Source organism: Pseudochaenichthys georgianus, chromosome 15 (genome assembly GCF_902827115.2).
Source record: "Pseudochaenichthys georgianus chromosome 15, fPseGeo1.2, whole genome shotgun sequence".
NCBI lineage: Eukaryota > Metazoa > Chordata > Actinopteri > Perciformes > Channichthyidae > Pseudochaenichthys > Pseudochaenichthys georgianus.
Genome location: NC_047517.1, coordinates 29,897,592 through 29,918,658, shown reverse-complemented (window position 1 = coordinate 29,918,658; position 21,067 = coordinate 29,897,592). Strand labels below are relative to the sequence as shown.

Here is a 21,067-nt window from a genome sequence, read left to right as displayed (position 1 = left end):
GTTGCTCCAGCTGCCTCCCTGATGCAGACTCTGTCCTGTTGTTCCGGATCTAATGGGAATGTTGTGGGTGTCACACGTCATTACTGATGTCATTTGCACTTTGTAATAGCTGAGGTTGTTAAGCTGTGTAAGTTAATCATACTCATCTTGGGATCATGAGCTTCCTGTTGTGGATATTCAGTAAAAGTTTAGAGACTCCAGACCAGAGCCAGAGTTGACAGTAAGGACAACAGGGGGAAACAGCGAGGCCGGTCCTGTAATTATTAACAAGGCGTACGAGCCAAGGCCAGAGTTGGGTTTGCTGCCTGACGCCTCGGCCAAGTGCAGCTCAACTTTCATCTCACTGGCGGACTCTGGGGATCCAAACCAGGAACATGCATGCCTCGGTCTGTCTCTTATTCATACTGGGTTGCCTCTTATTATAAAGAGATACAATACCAGTCAATTCAATCCAGGTTTTAACTTCCTGCGGGCCTGCCAGTAAAAAGAGCTGCTGGGGCGAGCTGCCTGTCTCCAGTAATCAGACTGAAGGTTTATGCTGGCAGCGACAGAACGCAGGTATCATGTGAATAACTCAGAGATGCCATGACGAGACATTTTTATGAAAGCATTTTGTCTGCTGAGTAAAACCCAGATTTACTTTTGTTTATCTGAGCAGTCCTGTAGTGTTTTGAATCCAATTTTCTTGTCATTGTTGATGAATGAAAATGTTAACATACTCTTTCATTGTGTTTAACTTTGATTTGCTACAGCTCCCTGCAACAGTAGGAGAGGTTGGTAAAACTTGTTTGTATAACGTTTGCTACTGCTGATGATTTCTGGTGCTCTTTTCTTACCACACAGAACTAAATAAAAACGGGAGGAAGCTATTTGAGCCACCCATCAGGTCCTCCTTCCTGGAAGGGGGAGCGAGCGGACGTCTCTCCCGCCAGTTTCACGCAGACATGGCCAGCATCAGCGGGCGATGGTAGAGCCTCCAGGCCGTCCCAGAACCGTCCATCATGGAGACCGACCTCCAGTGATTTCTGTGCCTCAGAGACCAGGTTCCAGTGGCTGTCTTCCCTCCTTCAGCTGAAATAAGACTGTTCAAAATGTTGTCGTTGCCATATAGTTATATATATAAAAAAAGCCATAGTTTTACCTAAAGTGCCAACAAAAAGGGATTTCTCAGATACATGAGATTCAGTGTTCACTCCTTATAGAGCCATTGAGTCTGTTTGGGGCATTTTTATATGAAGGTTTGTTGATGAAGGGTACTGTCCAGTATTTCGGTCTACTTGTTGTTCAAGGGAACAGGCAGAATGATTAGTACAATCATTTTACACATTGATACTACCTGCATTTGTATTATGCTGTAGTATCAGTGACATGCACTTTAATAATACTAGAATTTTGCCTGTGAGAGCCTGATTCCTTAGATTGAAATAATAAGTATGCATTTTTTGTATTGACTAAAAGCACAGTTGCATTTTGTACCAAAACCAAATGTCAGCACTTGCCAGTGAGTTTAGGGCACCACAAAAATAAAGTGCAAAGTATGTCAGCATGCCAAAGTGTTGGAAACATCTACTTAGACCAAATATACCAAAGGAAAGTATCATTGTGGCCTTTGACCTTAGGCTGCCTTAAATGTTGTGATTGGTGGACATTCCTCCGAGGTCAGTGTTAGTGTCCCACCGCTGTCTGTTTATGTATTTTTTGACAAAAAAATCTAATATTTTTTACTCATTATACACTATAATTTTATTTGTTTTGTATTACCATTTTAGGGGAACGGAGGGATGTTTAAGTTTAATCAGTTTACATTTGTATTTTATATACTTTCATGAATGGGTTTTTTTAATTTTGTCATTAGATTGTTTGTTACTTTTAGTTTCCCCCCTGCCTTTTAGTCTTTGGAGCCGTAGTGTGGCTGTGCCATTACACAGCAGCAGAGGCATGAGGCAGTTCGGCTCAGCTTTGAAGGCCTCTCTCTGATTGTGTCAACAGGCTTCGTTCTGTGGTCTCCTCCTCTGTTTGTTTATAGTACATGTTCTTTTGTCTCATCCGTTATTCGTCAGTTGGCCTCCCTGTGGCCCCTTCTGTGGGCCAATAATCTCACAAAGCATCCTCCATGTATCCGGGACATGAGATGCTAAGCTAATACTCTGTGCCTTTTTTTTGTCTTTCTCTTCACTCACTGTTTAATTCAGAACCAGAAAATACCTTACAGATCAAAGTCATGCCTTTTGTAGCAGAAAGTGCCAATATACATAACAAGTTTTTACAGTGGGGAGATATTTTGTTATTTTGGTCTGTCTGTGCTCTCCAAGAGGAGGTGCGTCGCACAAAAGAATCTGTATATTCACAGCCAAATTGTTCTCACATGAGGGACACAAACAACGAACCAAAGTCTGTGAGATTTAAGATGAAAATAAATAAATCTGGAATTGTTCTAGTATCAGGCTGCAATCTAATATCCAGGAAACCTGGGTAAGCAGTGTTTAATGAAGGGACAGGATTAAACATGCAGCATCAATGTTTATCATCAAAGCCTTTGTTTGTTCTGGGCTCCTGTATTATGTTCGCTCAAAGGAAAACATCCTTTTCAAACCGTTCCTTAACTTTGGATGACTCAAGTGTTATTATGTGATGTTCTTAAGATTGCTCTAAGGGTTTAGCCAACAAACCCATCCATCTTCCAAGGTCTTGAACACTTTGTTGGGAAAATGTCTTCATATTTGCAGTATAAAACTAAGAATGAAGAATGTCTTATTTTGATTTAACTGACAGTATTACATTTATTAGGTATGTAAAGGACGCCTCTGAGATATTATGACTTCACATCCTGAACATTTACTTTGCCAAATTTAACAATGACAAAAAGTAATACAAAGTCCTAGAGAGAGAGGTCGACCTTTTTTCATCCATCTTCGATTCACAATGATTCCCTTTTAGGGAGATTTGTTGTTTATCATTTCCACTTTTAACCACTTTCCACACTCCCTCAAATCTGATTTGAGCCATTCTCAATGTGGTTGTCAAGTAAATAACACGAGAAAAATAATGACACGGTTGCCAATGCCAACCAGGTAATTGTCTGCCCTTTGCTCCCCTTGATCTTGAGAAAAGAGATGAAGAGGGAGGAAGCTGTTTCAGGAAGAGATTCTGTATTCTGAGAGGAAACCTGGGGTCTTTTCGCCCACTCATCATGGTACTACATTGAAGCTGTTGAGCACTGATTCTCCCAGTGCTGTGACTCGTGTTCCTGCCTAGCAGACATTTGTTTTCATCCTCCACTTGTTTCAAATGTGTTTGCTCTGAGGGCAATTGAGGTTCTTGTTTTGTCAAGTGAATGTTGTTAACATTTGGAAAAGTGAAGGGACTCATCAAGTCAAAAGTTTACCGCCATGCTTGTCTTTACCCTCGACAGACCAGTTTTCCATTATGTCTTTGATTTGTTTTATTAGTCATATTGTTGTTCCCAAAGGGATCTTTTGAAGGAGTCTTTGTACTGCAAGCAAATGGTACATTTATAATAAATGTAAACCACTAAGGAAATGATGTAATACATAACTTTTGTACAACTTTTTTCATTTTATGCAGCCATTGTTTTTGTGTCAGAGGTACACAAAGTTCCAGAAAATAATGTGTGTATAAACATTGCCATGTGGCCAAAGCTCTGTTCACTTTGGCATCTGTTGATGCTATTGTTATCCTAACTGTATTGTAGTACAGATACAGAAACGGGACCTTTTTGAGAATCTGTCAAGCAGGCAAAAAAATGTTTGTTCAAACATTCAAATATTATGAAGGTAATAAATGTATGCAAGAAAGACCCTTTTGTTTTTGGTGTCTGTATTTCACACTTACAACACATCAGTCCATTACTGTCTTAAGTGTCTTCTTTGTAAACTCAGAATGAAAGGAAATGAATACAAGCTCTAAGCTATCAGGAAACAGACTTCCAGTAAGTGTTAGGTCAGGGGTGTCAAACTCAAGGCCCGGGGGCCAAATCCGGCCCTCGACTTCATTTTATGTGGCCCGCAAGAGCTTGCAAATAATATAATACGTTTATTATACGGTCACATGCCACTTTACAGAATCATGTTGCCCATAAACTACATGTCCCACAATGCATATCCTTTTGCGCACTGAAGAGACTTGCAATTATTTGCCCTAGATTTCTGCTTTCAGACGTTTTTAATTATGAAGTTATTACCCTATCCAATAATAATCCAATGCAGAAGTAATAATGTAATATAATACATTATTTTATTATTTATATAGTTACAACCGGCCCTTTGAGTGCAACCATAACGCTAATGTGGCCCGCGATTAAATTGAGTTTGACACCCCTGTGTTAGATGAAGTAACCTTTCCCAGAATGATCACAACCAGCAGATCAGCAGCACACAGAAACGGTCACTGCAATCTGGCAAAGAGATATTATTAAATAACTACTGCAACAGCCACTTGTTTTAATGTCATTTAATGAATCAGCCTATTCTTAAAGGCTGCATAAACACACTGACAAAGTAGCCATAAAGAATGAGGATTATAAATATTAAACCACACACTTTAACTCTTTATCTCCTGTTCAAATCCTCACGTAGTCATAATGAAAAACGGTTACATACTCAACACTCAGTTTCCTGCCGTGCTTACCATGCCGTTCATCCCGGCATGAGTTCTAATCCGTATCGTCTGGATCTGCTTAATCCAACAGAATGAATCTGTTGCACAGGATGAGGATTCTTGCAGGGACAATATATACTGTGATGCAATGAACAAATTCATTTTAAACTCAGTCTCAAGTCTGGGGCGCTGAAATTACTGCCCATCTGTCCAGGCTGCAGGACCATCAAAGAAATTGAATTGATATTGTAAAGGGGTTTTCTCTTTTTTCATTTATTTTCAGTCATTATCTGGGTCATTTAATCTAGTTCCTCTGAGATAAATTGTTTAGATTTGAAAATTACCTGATTGAATGATGTCACAATGTCACACTGTGTCACTTGGCTTATTTACATGTACAGTACATGTACCTTATTCCATATGATCAGCTCAGTCAAATGAGAGAATAAGACCATCTGTAAAGAATACACAGTCACTTGGCCTAATGCATTGTGTTCCTGCTAAATCCTGTGCTCAGGCAGTATTATTGAAAACCTCAAGAGGGCAGGGTTGCCACTTTAAATGAATCACTTCTCTCGACAACCATGGACAATGGTTACTCAGCAACAGATTAATTCTGTAAAATTACAAAAATACTGGTTGTTCATTTATGGGATTTAACATCCATGCTTAAGAAACAATGCAATGTAAATGCCATTGACTTTTGAGACAATAGTATGTGTGTACAGTGTCATCTTTATTTGTTTTAACATCAGAAATCAGTTTTGGGCATGTCGAGACATGTATTTAAGGGTGTGTCTGTATGTGTGCGTGTGTGTCTGTAACTGCATGATTTGTAACAATATACAAAGCTCTTTCCAAGCACTTTTTTGCCTGAGGTAACATTGATTATTTTTTCGATTTCATTTGTAATATGATTTGCTCTAAATCTAATACGCAGACCTCTTGGTTCGAGGCAGAAAATGGCAGAAGGGAGAGCCTCTCATCCAATGTAAATGAGTCCAACTGAAAAAGGTGACTCATTCACTCATCCTCTGTCATTATTTTCCACAAGGAAAACAGAACGCCTTCATGTTAACACCACAACACTGGATAGGATGTAAATACTGGTGTGTTGAGATGCATGGGGGGTGATGTGTAGGAAGGATGTTAAGAAAACATTCATTATAGGACCTGCTGCCAATTTCTTAAATGATAGATATCAGAGCTGAAATGAAATATGTTCTCCTTTTTCCTTATAATGTTTGATCTTAAAGAATATCTAGCTTCCACAGGAAAATGTAGTCTTACATTCTCACAATCTCACATGTTTCAAGCATAATTGCTCTAGAGCAGGGGTGGGGAACCTCCGGCCTCCGGGCCGTATACGGCCCGCGAGACCATTTGGTACGGCCCTCGAGGTAATTTATAAACACACGCAAAAAAGAAAAGAAATCTAGACCGCAGAATAATTAAACAAGCGAGTGCCTGTTTTTCCTGGCCAAGGTCAGGGTCCTTGAACACAACACGAGCCTAACGTGTCATCACGTGGTATGTGTATTATGGAACGCCCTTTGCGCCACAATTCGCGCGTTTATTCGCGCGTAGTTTCGCGCGGATTAACGGGGAGGTCCGTTTATTCGCGCGAAACTACGCGCGATTAAACGGGGAGGTCCGTTTTATAAACGGGGAGGTCCGTTTAAGTTCAAAGTCTCAGTAACCAATCAGTGAAGAGCAAAACCAGACCAAAGCAATCTGTAGATGAAAAGTTCCTGACATTGTGAGGCTGGAAATTGTACGTTATTCCAGCTTCAGGGGATTATGTATTAATTTGGCTTTCAATATAATAAATATATCAATCAATCTATAACCTGCCTTCATTGTCTTTTAAAATAAAATCGCCTTACCTTATTTTACTGAAGTGAAGGGTATTTGTCTCCTTAAATCACCTTTTAAATATACTTATAACATGGCATGGTGTAACATATCAAAATGTTCAGTCTCTGGTCTTGCTAGAAATGCAATGTCACTCACCTTAGAGCACTGTTTTATGAGATACTTAGCTTAGAAATCAGATTTTTGGAAAACTTAAAAACGTGTGAAAACACAGATGTACTCATGTCATCCATTTTATTTTGGTGTTTCAGATTTGGTTTACCAACGTTTTTGGTTCACAAAAGTAGTGAAATATATGAATTACACTATAGGCCTATATAAATGTGTTGTTCGTGTCTAAAATGAAAATGTGTAAATTAGAATTTGGAGTAAAATAGTTCCATCACTCTACTTTCACCACAGAAAAGTTACATCAGGACTGATTCATGACTTCATATTCCATACTGAGGTTCATGTGATGTGTACAAATACAAATTGAGCATTACAACTTTTTTTTTTAACCAACTATTTATGTTAACATAAGAAACAGTAACATCTCAATATTTACAATACAGGGTTCATACTTTTTCACCAATGATTTTAAATGACTTTTCCACGACCAAAAAAATGACTCATTCATGTGGCTAGCATGCGCTGCCTCGCCCATATTTTAAATATTGAATATGTTTCAACACAGTTTGCATTTAGCACGTCTTGGGTCAATGTCTTTTGATAACCACAATTGGTACTTATTCTTTAGAAGCCATACATTGTTGAAACTGCACTTCCCTGGCATCTTTATATCAAATAGTAGCTCCTATAGACTAGAGGGCGTGATTGTAAACATCTCTCACCAGCGAAATACTGCCACAGTTGCCATTTTACATTTCATTATACGATACAGTATTTATTATCATTATAGTATTACTATTTCGGCGATTAGATAACATATCAATTATATTTGATGCAACTTTATTTATATTTCCATGACTTTTCCAAAACATTGGGAAAAATATTGCATTCCATGACTTTTCCAGGTTTTTAATGACCCTGACAATATCGGAACTTTCTCAACCAACTATTCATTCTAAATGTAAAGACAGGGGGAGCAGTGCCATGGTCTTTGTCTGTCTTCCAAGACAGTGGGTCTGGCTACTGTGTAGGTGATGGTGCATGGGCTGCTGGTGGCTGTGTCGGAGGGAGGGAAGTGTGCTAGGCGAGACTTCTTTGCTGGCTGGGTTGATCATGATGGCTGTGGTGGAGGCCTTTGTACCGAGGTGTATCTTAATCTTGTGGCAGGCACAGATGGAGGTGGAGGCTGCTATAGTGATGCTGGTCCTTGGTGGCTCTGGTGAAGGCCCTTGAGCCACGGTAGATCTTGACCTGGGTGCAGGCACAGATGGAGGTTCTTGCTGCTAGGCCCAGGCAGCTGTGAAATCGAAAAGAAATATAGGACAATAATTACTAAGGTCATTAAAATATAAAGTTCAAGTGGAATGTTTCTCCCCTCTCTCTCTATTTAACTATGTTACACCCACACAATGAAAGTACACTATTACTGTAATATTTACCTATCTTCAAATGGATCCTTGTTGTTGTTGCTGTATTCTCCAGGTTCTGATGCTCCACCTCCACTGCTGCTAGTGCTACAATTCCGCTGTGCAGAGCTGCATATTGCATTCCATGACTTTTCCAGGTTTTTAATGACTGTACGAACCCTGACAATATCAGAACTTTCTCAACCAACTATTCATTATAAATGTAAAGACAGGGGGAGCAGTGCCATGGTCTTTGTCTGTCTTCCAAGACAGTGGGTCTGGCTGCTGTGTAGGTGGGGGTGATGATGCATGGCAGGGCTCGAGCATAAGGACGTCCCGTCGTAGAAAAATAGTGTCGGGGAGGATAAAAAAGAATTTTGGGACGAGTTAAAATAAAAATACCCTGCTAACTCTACTACAAACGGCGATGAAAATGAAACCGACTGCACGTTTTGTGTAGCACAGTTATTAAACCTCCTTGTCAACATAAACACCATGATAAACACACACGCACAAAACATTCAGAAACCCTCGAAATACACACATGTAGCTACGGCTGTGCCGCTGGCTGTTAGCCAGCCGCCCAGCTGGCTGTGCCGCTGGCTGTGCCCGCGAATTCCCGGCCCGCAAATTTGCGGGTCTAGCTATGTACTGAGTGTGTGTATTTCGCGGGTTGAGTGATGTACAATGGCTTCCCGTGGAGGAATTCATTCTGAAATGTTTTACCATTATATCACAAAAACGCACAGCAGAACCAGACCCTGGAGCGCCGGCCTCTTTATTTACTTACTCCTCTTCATCCCCTATGAGTAATAAGGCTGAGAAGAGAACTCTCCATCGTATTTAGTCCTTAGCAATATGCTGCGCCTCTCCCCATGTAGGGATGGGTACCGAGCCCCGGTATTAAACGGGCCCCGGGCCCGAATTATTAAAGACAGTGGTAATGTTAAGCTACGATGTTATCGGACTTTTTATCGGTACTGGAGATATTTAAAAAATATATGTCATGTATTATTGCTACATACACATTATATCGCAGTTTTAGTTTCACAATAAGGCTGTGGCCACACGAGGACGAAAACGGTCGTTTGCGTTACCGTTTAGTGTCATATAGACCGTTCGGTCACACGAGGACGACCGAATACGGCACTAAACGACTGAGGAAACGATAACGGGTCCCAAGGTGGATAGAACGGCATACGCAACGCTCTGGGGGTCCAACGGCTCTGTGTGTACGCCCTATACGATCATTTTCTGATAATGATGAGGCAATAGCCCCGCCTCTCCCCACCTCTGCTGCTCCCCCCGCGTCAAAGTAAACTGCACCCTGAATTCAGATTATTTATCTTTCTCTCGCGAGTGAAGTCTAATCTGACAGGACGGAGACACGCAGCTCTGCTCACCTGCAGCTCCTCCCGCTGCAGCAAAACACACACTTCAAGTCAGATCATCACCCTTAGCTATTTTAATTACCTCTCAGACTACCTAAACTAGTTATAAATATGTTTATTTTTACTGTCGGCCGGGTCACTCATTACTGGATCAGCTGCTGCTTGAGACAGACACTGACGCTGTCCAGAGGGAGAGAAAAGAGAGGCTCCGTGTATGTTATTATATTATATAGAGTCGTTATTCATTTGTTTTAAAGCTCAATAAATAACAAAGAAGACCTTTGACCGGTACTTTTATCATTTTGTCCGGAAGATTTAAATTTTAATACACGTTGACTGGCGAAAAACTCTGCCCGGTTCCCTCGGCCCCCACCGCGGAGAATAAACAGAAGGGCAACCATGACAACCATGCTTCTTCTGCTTTTGTGGAGGAAGTTACAGCGCCACATACAGGCACTGCAGCTTCTCCAGCGGTTGGAGCTAAACGGAGCGGTCTCGTGTGGACAGACACTATCCGGAAAACTATTGCGTGTGGACGGAAGCTTTTTTGCGATTGCGTTAATCCTATGCGTTTAGCCGTTTTCGCCCTCGTGTGGCCGCAGCCTGAGACTACAACATGCGTCTATGATGTATTTTCGAGCTTTCCAATCGAGGCGAGATCTCTCTCTCACGTCTGTGTGCGAGGGGGCGGGGCCGTTTGTAAAGGTCTCCTGACTGTGTTACAGACTGTCATCCTGGTTAGTGGTTACTCTGGGTTCTGTCTTCAGGACACAGTGTTGGAATTTTTTGTTAATTGGATGGGACTTGATTGGATTCAATATTAGAGTAATTTTCTCATGTGTGTGTTTGTTTAAATATATTTGGTCTTTGTTTATGTGATTGAATGATTTACTCAAATAAAAAGGTTGATGAATTATCATCTAATGATTTGTATGATGTTTTATTTATGTTAAAGGTCACTTTGAAAGATTTTAACTAATGATAATGTAGAAAAACTAACATTTTAAATTCGGGACGGTCCACATTAATTTCGGGACGGCTTATATTGTATTTCGGGACGGTTCTGAGAGGATGGGGAAAAAAGTTAGTCGAGAGCCTTGGTGCATGTGCTGCTGGTGGCTGTGTCGGCGGGAGGGAGGTGTGCAAGGAGAGACTTCTTTGCTGGCTGGGTTGATCGTGATGGCTGTGGTGGAGGCCTTTGTACCGAGGTGTATCTTAATCTTGTGGCAGGCACAGATGGAGGTGGAGGCTACTGTAGTGATGATGGTCCTCTGGTCCTTGGTGGCTCTGGGGTAGGCCCTTGAGCCACGGTAGATCTTGACCTGGGTGCAGGCACAGATGGAGGTTCTTGCTGCTAGGCGCAGGCAGCTGTGAAATCGGAAAGAAATATAGGACAATAATTACTACTAAGTTCATTAAAATATAAAGTTCAAGTGGAATGTTTCTCAAGCACAAATAACAATGCACAACTCAAAATAAAATGGGGAGGTGGGATAGGAGTCTCTCTCTTACAACCTATTTAATTAAACCCACACAATGAAAGTACACTATTACTGTAATATTTACCTATCTTCAAATGGATCCTTGTGGTTGTTGCTGTATTCTCCAGGTTCTGATGCTCCATCTCCACTGCTGCTAGTGCTACAAGTCCGCTGTGCAGAGCTGGTAATCAGATAATAAGCCTGTTGAACAGGAGAAAAGAATGAAGCAGAGGGAAAGTTGCTGCCGTTTGTGTGGTTGTCCTAGCCAGAATTTGTTAAACACATTAATAAATTCACTTACAAATTATATCCGTTTTCTCTATTTATCTAATCATTCTCTGGTTTGATGCCACATGTATCTCTGCGTTGTGTTGTGTTGTCGAATGAATATGAGTTCCTTCTTGCAAACCAGCTTTATTATCTGTGCAAACAGATAAGTAAATGGCTTCACCAGCGTTCTACCTCAATACTTCTCCTCAGTGAGGCCTGAAGCTAACTGAGAATGTAAAAATATATTTAGCCAATCAAAATAACTATGTCTGACATATTTCGTTTTCTATTAAAAAATGGACATACATCCACATGCCATATTATGACTTTCATGAGGGATTAAAGCCTTTTTCATTTGCAGTATATAATACAGTGAACAGATAACACACACAACCCGACTGTACTCACTTTAACATGGCTGTTGTACAGGCACAATATTAGCATAGCATTAGCGCTTTAGCTTTTAAATAATATGGAAAATTATGACCTCAGACCAACATTTCACATATGTATACAAACAGAATAAACTTCGAATGTAAGCCAGACTAGTGCACGAGACTCATACACATAGTAGAGCTACATTATCCAGGGAGCCTGTGTTAAAGAAGCTAGCGGACGCTATTAGCCATTAGCCACACGCTAGTGGCGTAGCTCACAGAATGACATTAAAGTTAACTACACATAAAACAGTTCCAAAGACACATCTTAGATCGAAATATGACATAATCTGTGTACACACTACTAACCTGTTGAACAGGAGAAATGAATGAAGCAGAGGGAAAGTTGCTGCCATGTGGTGTCTTCTTCTTCTTCTTCTTCTTCTTCTTCTTCTTCTTCTTCTTCTTCTTCTTCTTCTTCTTCTTCTTCTTCTTCTCCTCCTCCTCCTCCTCTTCTTCTTCTTCTTCTTCTCTCGGACCATTCCGTTTCTCTAACGCTAAACCGGAAGTGAGGATAAGAACGGCGAATTTAAAGATAACAATACCATTAGCACTCCTAGTGGTGACTTTATGAACTGCAAACAAATTCTAACATTATAAAATGCCTTTAAGGCAGCACACTGTTTGAAGCGTTGCACATTATATAAACTAACGTTACACACGGCAACGACATTAACTGCAAACAGTCGTGACTTGTGTGAAGTGTAACATTAAACAATATATTAACATATTAAATACAACATTTATGACACCACTCGTTCCACTCAGTAACCCTCTTTCCAGCGCTGAGATAGGCTACAGTCATACCAAGAAATGGCTTAGCCCCCCACCATGAAAAATGATGTTAAAGTAAGCAAAATAAAGTCCACCAACTCGCGGAGTAAATTGCACAGACAGCAGTTAGTAAGATTGATTTCAGCAGCCACTTGTCTGGAAATACCGAAGACTAGAAACGGTTTTGAAAACTTTTGTCACGTAGTGATCGTCTTCTCAATAGAACATCTTTGATAATGTCTTCTGGCCAATCAGAATCAAGATAACGGCGTGATGTTGTTGCAGGAAGTCCCGACGGAGAATACGTTTGCTGTAGATAGATAGAAATCAACACGTAATGAAATAAGACCCCACGGTTTGATGATCGATAGGTGTGTGGGTTGTCTTTCATTTTGACACGCAGAACAATGTTACAATAAACGTACATACGTATGTTAAATGGATATATCCGCCTTCTTTCATTTATCTTTCCATTCCCACAACAATATACATAAAGAAATGCCATATTTTGGACATAGTTCGAATGGTGATTAATCTGATTAATTCATTTTTAAGCTGTGATTAATCTGATTAAAAATTGTAATCGTTTGACAGCCCTAATATATATATATGAAAACAAGAGGGACATAATATCACAAAACAATTAATGATGATGATTATTTCAGCCATATGTATAATAGTGTTAATATCTATGAGATTTAAAGTAATAATAATAATAATAATTCCCTGCAAAAGCACTAATAACAATACAATAATGGCAAAAATAGAAATTCGATATATAGTACAAATCAATCGTTGTCATGTGAAGCAAGGAGTGGTTGCCACAAGCGGGGCTAGTAACTGCACAACATCAATGACAGAGACCATTGTTTAAACAAAGTAATTTATTTAAGGAAAATTCACTCGAATACTACAACATAAAAACATAGGTACACACATATATATACACACTGCACACTAGACACATGTGCAAAGTAGTAGTTTTAAAAAAGGCAATTAGTGTGAATTCAAAGGCCAAAGAACAGCCTGCGGGGAGCCGCTGTGAAACATGTGTCCGTGACAAAATCACACAACATTCAATGTTGCCATGAATGATCTCTACGACCAGCAAGAGGTCAACCTGCGGTGAGCTGCTCCATGTCCTCCTGAGCATCCTCTCCTGCATCAGCTCTACTCTCTCTCTCTCTGGCTCCTCCTGAGCATCCTCTCCTGCATCAGCTCTACCTCTCTCTCTCTGGCTCCTCCTGAGCATCCTCTCCTGCATCAGCTCTACTCTCTCTCTCTCTGGCTCCTCCTGAGCATCCTCTCCTGCATCAGCTCTACTCTCTCTCTCTCTGGCTCCTCCTGAGCATCCTCTCCTGCATCAGCTCTACCCTCTCTCTCTGGCTCCTCCTGAGCATCCTCTCCTGCATCAGCTCTACCCTCTCTCTCTGGCTCCTCCTGAGCATCCTCTCCTGCATCAGCTCAACCCTCTCTCTCTGGCTCCTCCTGAGCATCCTCTCCTGCATCAGCTCTACTCTCTCTCTCTGGCTCCTCCTGAGCATCCTCTCCTGCATCAGCTCTACTCTCTCTCTCGCTCTGGCTCCTCCTGAGCATCCTCTCCTGCATCAGCTCTACTCTCTCTCTCTCTGGCTCCTCCTGAGCATCCTCTCCTGCATCAGCTTTACTCTCTCTCTCTCTGGCTCCTCCTGAGCATCCTCTCCTGCATCAGCTCTACTCTCTCTCTGGCTCCTCCTGAGCATCCTCTCCTGCATCAGCTCTACTCTCTCTCTCTGGCTCCTCCTGAGCATCCTCTCCTGCATCAGCTCTACCCTCTCTGTCTGGCTCCTCCTGAGCATCTCCTTGTTCTCCACCAAAGAGGCTCTGCATGGCAGAAGTGGTCTGGCCCTGCCGTTCCAGGCAACCTTGGACAAAAAGTTGTATGGGACTCTGGTGTCGTTCGGTCCTCAACCCATGATTGTTCCACTGCTCCAAAAACCCCGTAGGTCATGGTTTATGCGTGGGAGATAGACATAATGAAGGGCCCACATGTGCATTTCATTGTCTATGTCTATTATGCCTTCACTCTCCAGGAAGAGGTCGTAATAGACATTGCTCACACCTCGCCACAGGTCACCCCAGAGCCGTTCTATTCTCTGGTTGTGGGTGCTTCTTCCACGGAGAGCACTGCCTCTGTGAGAGCATCTGAAGATGCTCATCAATAGGCAGACAGAGTTGTTTTCGTCCCCATGGTCGGTTCTGACCCTCGAGGGCATGTTTATTCAATTAAATGTCAAACTGTATCACAAAATCCTCTCATAAGCTAAGGGTCTGACAGGCTTGTGGTGGGGGAGGGGTAGAACATGAACAAAATTGAAAAAAGTGTGTGGCGCTCCGAGACTTTGAGAGTGTGTTGCTTAACTTGCGTGGAACCCGCGTGCAAAATTTGGGGACCCTGCGACCTTCGACAAGGTCAAAATCAAGGTCAGAGGTCAAATTTGCATGTCGACAGTACCCTTGACGGTGCAAAGGAATGTCCGACGGCTTTGAGCTTGGTCTTGTTGGATCCGGCTCGGAAAGTACATGCAGATTGATGCCTCTGGTCCAACTAAATGTCAAAGGTTACGCCTTAAAATGTAACAAAACCTTCCCTTAAGGCCTTTTGAGATGCAACTGCGGCATGAGTTTTTAAAGGACTTTGGAAAGGGCTAAAGAGATTCCACAGGGCATTGTTTTTGCCTTAATGATGGACAAAAAACAAGAATAGACCTGAATAGGGGGACACAATCATGTTTGGACCTCATACTTGTGACGGATAGTTTAGTTAAATCGTGTGAATGGTATGTAAAAAGTGACTGTCCCATAGGAAGTGATCATTACCCAGTAACATCACACTTGTGTAAATGGATGGAGAAGATGATAGTGTATAGACTATCACATGTCTTAGAACAAAGAGGGTTACTGAGTGGAACGAGTGGTGTCATAAATGTTGTATTTAATATGTTAATATATTGTTTAATGTTACACTTCACACAAGTCACGACTGTTTGCAGTTAATGTCGTTGCCGTGTGTAACGTTAGTTTATATAATGTGCAGCGCTTCAAACAGTGTGCCGCCTTAAAGGCATTTTATAATGTTATAATTTGTTTGCAGTTCATAAAGTCACCACTAGGAGTGCTAATGGTATTGTTATCTTTAAATTCGCCGTTCTTAGCCTCACTTCCGGTTTAGCGTTAGAGAAACGGAATGGTCTGAGAGAAGAAGAAGAAGACCACAGACGACAGACACATGGCAGCAACTTTCCCTCTGCTTCATTAATTTCTCCTGTCAACAGGTTAGTAGTGTGTACACAGATTATGTCATATTTCGATCTAAGAAGTGTCTTTGAAACTGTTTTATCTGTAGTGAACTTTAATGTCCTTCTGTGAGCTACGCCACTAGCGTGTGGCTAATGGCTAATGGCGTCCGCTAGCTTCTTTAACACAGGCTGTTGCTCACTGGATAATGTAGCTCTACTATGTGTATGAGTCCCGTGCACTAGTCTGGCTTACATTTCAAGTTTATTCTGTTTAGTATAAGTATGTGAAATGCTGGTCTGAGGTCATCATTTTTCATATTATTTAAAAGCTAAGCGCTAATGCTATGCTAATATTGTGCCTGTACAACAGCCATGTTAAAGTGAGTACAGTCGGGTTGTGTGTGTTATCTGTTATCACTGTATTATACACTCTAAATGAAAAAGGCTTTAATCCCTCATGAAAGTCATAATATGGCATGTGGCTTTATGTCCATTTTTTAATAGAAAACGAAATATGTCAGACATAGTTATTTTGATTGGCTAAATGTATTTTTACATTCTCAGTTAGCTTCAGGCCTCACTGAGGAGAAGTATTATGAGGTAGAACGCTGGTGAAGCCATTTCCTTATATTCTGTTTGCACAGATAATAAAGCTGGTTGGCAAGAAGGAAGTCATATTCATTCGACCACACAACGCAGAGATACATAAATAGAGAAAACGGATATAAGTTGTAAGTGAATTTATTAATGTGTTTAATTAGGGCTGTGCGATTATGGTAAAAATCATAATCACGATTATTTGGGTCAATAATTGATATCACGATTATTTTGACGATTATTCATTGACCATTTATTGAACTTTAAAACAAATAATATTTTACCAATAAACAAGATCAACAAATATGTTGGAGCGCACTTCCAAAACCATACTAAACATATATTATTAATATGATAAATAAAAATAAATTAGACCAAAATAAATTAAATCAAATATGATGCAGTGCACTGTCACAACCTGAAAACTCCTTAACATATAGCCAACATTTTGGTAAAACATATTCAACATGTTGAAGGCTGGCCAACCGTCTTGGTCCAGAAGTAACAGGAAATAAATGTTGAACTACAATTTAAGACCAAATAAAAAATGTTTAGACCACCATGGCAAATGCTGGTAGGGCTGCTCATGTCATCTCTTAAAGATTTTTTGCCAGAAACACCAGCCTGTTGACATGGTCTGGTTTCAGAGATGAGCGCAGGCAGGTGACAATATTGCCACCTGGACTGAAGACCCTCAGCCACGCCCCGACACATGGGGTGACGCCGGCCAATCACAAAGCTTTGATGCGTTCAAGTGCATTATTCTGGCACAGGAAGATTATGTTACAGGACATTAACGATAAAACAGAATATTGTTGTTCTATTTTTAGACACATCTCGCGATCGACTGGTTGGGCACCCCTGGGCTAGACCATAGGTCTGTTGTGGTAGCACAATCGTCGCAAACCGTAATCGCGATTAAAATACGATTAATTGCACAGCCCTATGTTTAATAAATTCTGGCTAGGACAACCACACAAACGGCAGCGACTTTCCCTCTGCTTCATTCTTTTCTCCTGTTCAACAGGCTTATTATCTGATTACCAGCTCTGCACAGCAGACTTGTAGCACTAGCAGCAGTGGAGATGGAGCATCAGAACCTGGGAGAATACAGCAACAACAACAAGGATCCATTTGAAGATAGGTAAAATGTAAATATTACAGTAATAGTGTACTTTCATTGTGTGGGTTTAGTTAAATAGTTTGTAAGAGAGAGAGACTCCTGTCCCACCTCCCCACCAGGGCTCAAAATTAACTTTTTTCCTCAGTGTCCCACAACTGTCCCGAATTCTACTTTGTATTGTCCCGGATATAACCAGCAGTGTCCCAAATTTAAATTTGTATCGTCGCCCCCCCCCAATTATGCAGAATACATATAATTTGATACTTTTTGTCACTTAATCATCACACCATAGACTCTGGTCCACCATGTAAGTTTAAAATACTTATTCTTTTAAACATATGAATATTAGTCTGATCTGTTGCCTCTCCTAGAGTAGAAGGGAAGAGAGTTGATTTAAGACATGTTTTTCTATTGTTTCTCAATATCCAGACTAATTTATCATTGTCATGTCAACATTGAAGAATTCTGATTTGTATTTTTCAATTCAATATGGTATGGCTGTATGGTCTCTATGTTTTATGATCGGAACCCTCAATCTGGCAATAAAAGTGGTATGAATGATAATAAAAAAACAGAAGTTCCATAATACAGTTTAATAAATGTATCTGTTTCAGTTCTAATTACAAGTTATCCTCACAATTCAGTAGTACTATAGGAATATAAATTGATTCTATCTTCATTCATGAATGTCAATCATCTTGCTTTCACTCACCCCCCCCCCAGGCACAAAAACAACTAGAACATTACTCTCTTTAACATGACATTATTCTCATACCAGAGTTGATTGACAAACTAAAATTACTTGCGACCCCCTTTCTAATCGTCACCCAATCTGACTGACGTTCTTGACCAAAAAAAGTAAAACGCTAAATGATTAGCTAAATGCCTTATGTTTTTGCAGCTAAAGATTCTAGCCTGGTCACTGACCGGCTGACAAAGAAAATACAAAAATGATTATTATTCTGATCAACTGTATTTCACATCATCAGCAGTCAGCAGCAGAATGGATGACGTAGAATGCATTCTATGATTTGACAGCCCAATGACTTTGCAAATAACACCCATTTTGAAGTTTACTTTAAAAAAAAAAAATGTCACTGTCCCGAAATAGTCCCAGACAAAATAGATTTGTGTCCCAGTAGGAATTTGTATGGGCAACGGGACATCGTTAATTGCGAGCCCTGCTCCCCATTTTATTTTGAGTTGTGCATTGTTATTTGTGCTTGAGAAACATTCCACTTGAACTTTATATTTTAATGAACTTAGTAGTAAATATTGTCCTATATTTCTTTCCGATTTCACAGCTGCCTGGGCCTAGCAGCAAGAACCTCCACCTGTGCCTGCACCCAGGTCAAGATCTACCGTGGCTCAAGGGCCACCTCGGTACAAAGGCCTTCACCACAGCCATCACGATCAACCCAGCCAGCAAAGAAGTCTCGCCTAGCAAACCTCCCTCCCGCCGACACAGCCACCAGCAGCCCATGCACCAGGGCTCTCGACTAACTTTTTTCCCCATCCTCCCGGAACCGTCCCGAAATACAATATAAGCCGTCCCGAAATTAATGTGGACCGTCCCGAATTTAAAATGTTAGTGTTTCTACATTATCATAAGTTAAAATCATTCAAAGTGACCTTTAACATAAATAAAACATCATACAAATCATTAGATGATAATTCATCAACCTTTTTATTTGAGTAAATCATTCAATCACATAAACAAAGGCCAAATATTTAAACAAACACAGAAATGAAAATTACTCATCCAATTAACAAACAATCCAACACTGTGTCCTGAAGACAGAACCCAGAGTAACCACTAACCAGGATGACAGTCTGTAACACAGTCAGGAGACCTTTACAAACGGCCCCGCCCCCTCGCACACAGAGGGAGAGAGAGATCTCGTCTGGATTGGAAAGCTCGAAAATACATCATAGACGCATGTAGTCTTATTGCATATTAGAAATGGAGTTGGTGAAACTAAAACTGCAATATAATGTGTATGTAGCAATAATACATATGACATATATTTTTTAAATGTCTCCAGTACCGATAAAAAGTCAGATTACGTTAGCTTCACGTTACCACTGTCTTTAATAATTCTGGCCCGGGGCCCGTTTAACACCGGGGCTCGGTACCCATCCCTACATGGGGAGAGGCAGCATATTGCTAAGGACTAAATACGATGGAGGAGGGTTCTCTTCTCAGCCTTATTACCCATAGGGGATGAAGAGGAGTAAGTAAATAAAGAGGCCGGCGCTCCAGGGTCTGGTTCTGCTGTGCGTTTTTGTGATGTAACGGTAAAACATTTCAGAATTCCTCCACGGGATGCCATTGTACATCACTCAACCCGCGAACAGAACATAGCTAGACCCGCACATTTGCGGGCACAGCCAGCTGTAGCTACATGTGTGTATTTCGAGGGTTTCTGAGGCTGCGGCCACACGAGGACGAAAACGGCTAACGCATAGGATTAACGCAAACGCAATCACAAACAAGCTTCCGTCACGCAATAGTTATCCGGATAGTGTCTGTCCACACGAGACCGCTCCGTTTAGCTCCAACCGCTGGAGAAGCTGCAGTACATATGCAGGAGCCTGTACGTGGCGCTGTAACTTCCTCCACAAAAGCAGCGAAGAAGCATGGTTGTCATGGTTGCCCTTCTGTTTATTCTCCGCGGTGGGGGGAGGGAACCGGGCAGCGTTTTTCGCCAGTCAACGTGTATTAAAGTTTAAATCTTCCGGACAAAATATAAAAGTGCCGGTCAAAGGTCTTCTTTGTTATTTATTGAGCTTTAAAACAAATGAATAACGACTCTATATTATAATAATAAAATACACGGAGCCTCTCTTTTTCCCCCTCTCTTCGGACAGAGCCAGTGTCTGTCTCATGCAGCAGCTGATCCAGTAATGAGTGACCCGGCCGACAGTAAAAAATAAACATATTTATAACTAGTTTAGGGAGTTTGAGAGGTAATTAAAATAGCCAAGGGCGATGATCTGACTTGAAGTGTGTTTTGCTGCAGCGGGAGGAGCTGCAGGTGAGCAGAGCTGCGTGTCTCCGTCCTGTCAGATTAGACTTCACTCGCGTTTAGGTCCATGGACAGAAAGATAAATAATCTGAATTCAGGGTGCAGTTTACTTTGACGCGGGGGTGAGCAGCAGAGGTGGGGAGAGGCGGGGCTATTGCCTCATCATTATTGCTGTAGATGTTGCACAAACAACTGTAGCATGGTCAATAGCGTCCGGAGCACGATAGCAACACGATAGCAACTCCGCCATTGTTTGTTGTTGATGGTGGCGAAACACTTCAGCAATGCGGGGTAAGCGGAGGTGAGCAGAAGAGGTGGGGCTATTGCGCAATCACTATCAGTGATCTGAAAATGTTCGGATAGGGCGTACACACGGAGCCGTTTGACCCCCCAGAGAGTTGCGTATGCCTTTCATCCACCTTGGGACCCTTATCGTTTCCTCAGTCGTTTAGTGCCGTATTCGGTCGTCCTCGTGTGGCCGAACGGTCTATATGACACTAACAGTAACGCAAACGACCAAATTCGTCCTCGTGTGGCCGCAGCCTGAATGTTTTGTGCGGTGTGTTTATCATGGTGTTTATGTTGACAAGGAGGTTTAATAACTGTGCTACACAAAACGTGCAGTCGGTTTCATTTTCATCGCCGTTTGTAGTAGAGTTAGCAGGGTATTTTTATTTT

General features: G+C 41.3%; 1 protein-coding gene across 1 annotated transcript in view; it reads left to right on the top strand.

The window, feature by feature from the left end:
* The window catches only part of LOC117459714 (protein bicaudal C homolog 1-like), a 58,733-nt gene extending 54,918 nt beyond the window's left edge, over positions 1-3,815 (top strand). Inside the window, exon 21 of the mRNA XM_034100797.2 lies at positions 844-3,815. Within this exon, the coding sequence (XP_033956688.1) occupies positions 844-971 (128 nt within the window). The 3' untranslated portion in view covers positions 972-3,815. The remainder of the gene's footprint in view (positions 1-843) is intronic.
* Positions 3,816-21,067: the final 17,252 nt, after the last annotated feature.